At 43.9% G+C, this 6,000-nt stretch overlaps 1 protein-coding gene across 3 annotated transcripts in view; it reads right to left on the bottom strand.

Moving 5' to 3' along the window:
* Positions 1–2,769: 2,769 nt before the first annotated feature.
* The window catches only part of AOAH (acyloxyacyl hydrolase), a 166,881-nt gene continuing 163,650 nt past the window's right edge, over positions 2,770–6,000 (bottom strand). For all 3 annotated transcript variants that reach the window (XM_015065023.3, XM_015065022.3, XM_053218225.1), the window contains exon 22: positions 2,770–4,224. In XM_015065023.3, the coding sequence (XP_014920509.1) occupies positions 4,096–4,224 (129 nt within the window). In that variant the 3' untranslated portion in view covers positions 2,770–4,095. The remainder of the gene's footprint in view (positions 4,225–6,000) is intronic.

Below are 6,000 nucleotides of genomic sequence, written 5' to 3'. Positions count from 1 at the left end.
GCTGATCTACTTTGACTGGGGGCCCTGGAAATTTTTTTCACCAAGGCCCAAACCCAAAAGGCTCTATCCCAAATGAAAAATGCCTAGCAGTGGTGGTGGGGAGATAAAAGTTCTTGATAATTGTTAATGCAGAAAATGAGGAGCTCTATTTCAATAGCAAAGGGTAGACAGGTCCTTCATCTGAAAACAGGAGAAACAAATGACAGTATAGTGTTGAGGTATTTAAATGAAGATTATAAAGGAGCCCATGCCTCCCCACCAAGGGTCTCCGGGAGGATGGCATCTTCTCATTGATTGCTTTCCTTTTTTACACTTTCACACTTTTTACCCAAGTGTGATCCCGTGAGGCTAATTTAAATATGTCAAAAAAGAAGCTCCTTTTGTTTTTAAATAGCAAGAAATAATGGTGTGACTTGGAAGGCAACATTAATGTCTCATTCATTCACTCACTCATTCATTAATGTATTCACTCATTCACTCATTCATTCATTCATTCATTCCCTCTTCATTTAGTACTTCTTACTGAGCACTTATTGTGGGGCAGGCATTGTTGTAAGGCTGTGGATACAGGACAGGATATAAATCATGTAAACATGACTGACCAGGAGGTTATCTCCTGGAGCTTCTGTTCTGGTGCATCTGTCCAGGAGGCCACTACAGGAATGAGGAAAGGGGATGGAGAGGGATGAGAGCCACCCTGAGGAAGTCCTCCACTTGCCTCTCAGAGGCTAGTACTCACACACTGATTCTGAAAAACTGGAGGCTGAAGACAGTATCTCAAGAGGAACCAGTGCAGAAATATAAGAATAAAGCTGTCCCCTACAGCTATCTTGTAAATTCTGGACACTCAGAAGTTATAGGAAGTACACAAAGCACTTTATGGGGACAGAACATCCCTAAGCTAGAGAGAAAGATGTGGTTGAAGCTCAAAGAAGGAACATGTCTGGAATGGAGTGGAATATACAGATGGAGGTAGAAGTGGACATACCTCACCTATGGGCTCCTGACCCCAGGATGAGGGTCTGGCCTTGGACTCTAGTTCTTAAGGAGATAATAGTGGTATTTAGTACTTATTTCATGCAGTATTTGTGAGATATATATATATATATATATATATATATATATATATATATATATATAAAGTGAGATGGGAGCACCATTCTCTCCTTTGATTTCATGGGACCATGCTGTACGAGTGAGGTCAGGGCTCAGGATCCAGGCACCTCTGCCTCCCCACCTGCATCTGTTCAAGTGGAGAGGGGAATGGTGGTACTGGTGATATTCCCCAAGGTGGGGGCTTCAGTCCCTAAGAGAATTTAAATAGGAAAAAGTAGCAGGGACAGAGATAACCTCTAGGGTTGGAGAAATAAGGTGGTTGGCCTCAGGATAATTCAGTTTGGGAACCCCTTCCCTGTACTCTCTGAATCTCCCTATATACTCCCTCTGGTTTCCTCCAATTTTTAAAATAACTCTAGTCCTTCAGGGCCTTCTGGGAAATGACTAGGTCTAAAATGAATTCTCTATCCCCCCAACAAGAGCAACAGCAATACAAGATAACCAACTTCACAACTAGTCTGGGAAATAGAAATTAGAATAGCAATAAAGTAGCTTGGAAGCATTTTAAACAGAGGGAGGATGAAATAGAATTCTTTCTGAAGGAATAAAAAATTTTACTGCTGTGTTCCCTGGGTATATCTTGAGACTAAACGATTAAGATTTCAGATTAAAAAAAAATAAAACAACACTACAACAAGTATTGGTATTTTGGTGCTTAAAAAAATAACATGAGATATTGGAACACCAAAACCAATGATGTACTTACCAAGACCCTGTTAGGGGACACATCCTGCAAGAGGAGACAGATATACCAGGTTTCCAGAGCCCCACACCTCCACACCTCATAGTCTCCAATTCGTTCCCCTCATCTGTATTTCTTGCTGGCACCAAGCAGACTCCTGGCAGCATGTTGGTCTCCTGTTGATCCGCCTCCCCAGGACGTGTACTGGTCATGCTAAACCAAGGATTCTGTCCAAGTGACATAAATTAATGGTTTGACAACATTTTGAGTGTTTTGGCCCCTAAAACTGAAGCTCGCCCGCAAACTGGCAAATTAATCTTGTAAGCAGAGGCAGACTGACCATAAAGCTAATAAAGATTAAGTTTTAGGGTCCCTTCCAAAAGCCTAGAAGGGGACCAAGCAATGTGTTTGCATGGTTATATAGTTTGTAAAATTTGCAAAACTGGGATATTCTAAACACAATTGCTTCTTCTTTGTTATACTTTCCTTTACATCTGGTGGCTGTGGGATAGCCATGGGCATTTGGAGTCAGTTGAAGTGGAGATCCATTTAGGTTGGATTTAGGTTGAAATATTTATATGGTTTGCAGTCATTTCTGTGCACAGCTGGGTTACTGCTAGCCATTGTGGTATAGGAGGGGCTTCCAAGCGTGCCCCTACTGTCCATCAGTATTGTGACAAAGGTGCAGGGCCAATGGGCAGAATCACAGTATGAAATTATGCTACAGCTCCCAGCGTGGGAAGTGTGTGGGTCATGGAGGAGAAACAAGGTGTGAAATGCACAAAGCTAGAAGCTGGTCCATGTCAATCGATGGTATACAGTGAGTGGGAGATTTGGTTTGTATTGGTGCCTAGTCAAAACAGAAGTATAGGGGCGGGGGAAAAACAAAAACAAAAAACCAAACCAAAACAGAAGTATATTCATATGAGGAATATATTCAATAACAAAGCATACACAATTATACACACACCAACATTTTAATTTTGTCTTTATTGAGACAAAGATTTAGGTGCAGGTGGTTTATTTGGGAAGCATCCAAGAAAGCAGGAATGAGGGAGCAATGAGTGATAGAAGGCAGGAGGAGGCACCATCGAAGGCATCATTGCCATGAACAAAGGGGATGATTCTGTCCTTGAGAAGCACACTGAATGCCTCCCAAACTGACCACTAAAGGAAGATGCTGATGCATTTATTCACGGTTTCCTGGGACCGCTGGGGTAGACCTGCCCCACATCTCTGGGCTCTGTCAAGCAAGTTTTGAGGGCAGAATGTGGGAAGATGTGCTCATGGGAGGTGGGATGCTGGCAGTGTGATGTGGGTCTCGATATACACCCACTGACTCCTGAATCCATGGCTGCATCAGATATGGGCAAGGGATGTGACACACCAATGAGAATGGTGTGCAATAGAATTTACCAGAATTCCTGTGCTTATATGGACGCAAAACTTTAACAATACTTGAACAATACTACAAATAGGGAGTGTGACTGTAACAGATCCTACTCAAAAGAAATTGGATAAAGGTCTTCCCAATGTGACAATTCTAAAAGTTTTCATGACTTTACCAATAATGAATTGTGGAGCTGCAAGAAACTCTTCTAAATTATCAGTTAAAAGCAAGGCATTTCACTTTTCTGTCCTTTCTTTAGACAATGATATCACCAAATCATTGTTCTGGGAAAAGACGATGAGATTGTGAAGCCAAAGAAAGTAAGAAAACATTTTAAAGAAAGAAAAATTGTCACATTTTTCAATCATCTGGATTTTAAACAAATTTGTAATTTGTTGTGATTTCTTTTCTCATTCTAAATAAACATTCAAGTCAGTAACTAATTTTGTGTTTATAGTCTTGTGCTCTGATGTGAGAGTCCTTGGCAGCCAGCCACAGCCTCCCTAGGGGCAGTACCCACTTGCTGGCCATCTTGAAGAAGCAGCAACAGAGCAAGGACAAGTCCTGGCACACCAAGACCCGGGGTAAGTTGCCGAGCACTGCTGGACTTCTCATTTGTTTTTAGAACAATTAGCTGTGAAACGGCACACTCTCTTGTTTGGAATGGCATCCAAAACACTTTATTAAAGGTTACTTGGAAGGTCAATTGGAGGGAACTGATCCTTGAAACACACAGAATCACGCTGTCATTTAGATACACTCCAAAATCAGAGAAAATCACTTTTCGAAGTTGCTGCTGGAGGAACCAATGAGTCTGTCAAATGGCAGCCCTATAACCATTTGTTGAATGAATTTATCCAAGTTTTTGCCTCACTGAGCTTTCCAGGAATGCATATCCTGAAGGCACTCAGTGGCCCCCTTGATCTCCAAACACCTGTTCAATCTGAGGGTTGAATGGATTCTCCTTTCCCAGAACCTGGGGCCAATGAAGTTCCACTTTCTTCCACAAGCGATCTGCCAACAGCAGCAAAGCCACCTGCAAGAGAGAACCCAAAGGAGGAATAAAAGGAAAATTACAACAAAATAAAGAATTTAGCAGCAGGATTTATTGTATTCTTTGTATGGTGGGCAGACTCCAGAATGGTCCCCTACATTTGTGTCTTTGTATGATCCTCTTACCTTGATGTGGGTAGGACCTATCACTTGGCTCTAAACATGGGATATGGATGTTACTTCAGTGATTGTGTAACATTGTCTAAGACTCTGCTTTGCTAGCAGTCTTGCTTGGGAGACTCTCCTTGTGGGATTGATGAAGTAAGAAGGCTCGTCAGGAAGTCCACACGGCAAGGGGCTGACATCCAGCAAGAAGCTGGGTCCTCAGTCCTACATCCACAAGGAAATGAATGAATTCTGCCAACAACCCAAGTTATTCTGAAGTCAGTTCTTCCTCAGGTGAGTCTCTGGATGAGGACGTGGCCCGGATGACACACCTGGATGTTAGCCTTGTGAGATCCTGAGCAGAGGAGCCAGTTAAACTGTGCCAGCACTCTGACCCACAGAAACTGTGAGTTCTGGATTGTTTTGAGCTGCTACCTTTGAGGTGATTTTTCATTTAGTAACAGACAGCAGGTGCACATTTTCATTTGTCTGTGGGCAGCTAATACCGACTGCAGGCCTCAGTCTTGGTTGGATCTTGGGATGGATCCTTCCTTCAAGGAACTCCAGTCTAGGGAGGGAACCAGACATGCAAAAAGACACCACCAAACTCACAGGGGGCGCTGTGCGAGGCTGGGAGGGGAGGAGGTACCAACTCTGCTGCGGGGGGCAGGGAAGGAGGGGCAGGCCCTCTCTGAGGAGGGTGATGGCGGAGCTGAATGTTCAAGGGGAGTTCACCAAGATGGATTATGTGGGAAACATTGCACCTGGTGGAGGACACAACGTGTGTAAAGACAGATGGTGTGGGAGAGAATGGCATGGTGGGCAACTCTGGGGGCCTGGGAGATGAGGCTGCACAGTCACTGGGTTGAAGCAGGCTGTGAGCACGAAGAGTGTGGCTGGGGTGCCAGGGTGAACAATGATTGGCTTAATGCACAACAGGCCTGTCTCTGGCTTTCCCAGCTTAATGCCCACTCTCAGGTTGCTTTGTTTTACAGCAGGTCTCCCTTCACTCGTGATGTTAGCAGGATCCATTCTTGGTTGTCCAATCCTCTGGCTTGTCATTAACATGCTTGCGATGAGGAGTCTTTCTCTGCAGATAATGCCTTATTTAGCAAATGGGGCCTGGCCAGGCATTGAGGCCCTAGGTGGCTACATCTCCAAAGGGTTTTTTAATACTGAAAGATAAATGTGATTGCTGAAGACCTTAGGGGGGCACACATTATTCATGGCAGATGCTCAGGGATGTCCCCAACTTTACTCAGAAGCATGTGGACTTTGTCTCCAAAGGGCAGGTCCCGTTCACCATTCCTATAGGCAGGGCCTCCAGCTCCCCGTGTGATGTTTGGCAGCCCCCTTCTACTCTCTGGGCTGCAATTCTCTCACTTGCAAAATGAGCGGACTAGAGCAAACGGTCTAAAGACCTTTCTGGGTCTAAATGGTGTGTAAGGTTTTAGCAGTTGTTAGAAAAAACTAGAACTGGCTTAGTTGCTACGTTAAATAGCCCCAGTATTTTAATACATTCCTGAGCCTTCTGAGGTACACCCAAAATTCTATCTATCCAGCAGTGTAATCTTGATCATATCCATGTGGTGTCTAATAGAAACTCACCCTACCCACCCACCACATATACACATACCACATACACACCCCTAAC

The sequence above is a fragment of the Acinonyx jubatus genome, chromosome A2, assembly GCF_027475565.1.
Source record: "Acinonyx jubatus isolate Ajub_Pintada_27869175 chromosome A2, VMU_Ajub_asm_v1.0, whole genome shotgun sequence".
NCBI lineage: Eukaryota > Metazoa > Chordata > Mammalia > Carnivora > Felidae > Acinonyx > Acinonyx jubatus.
This window is presented reverse-complemented; position numbering and strand designations above follow the sequence as displayed.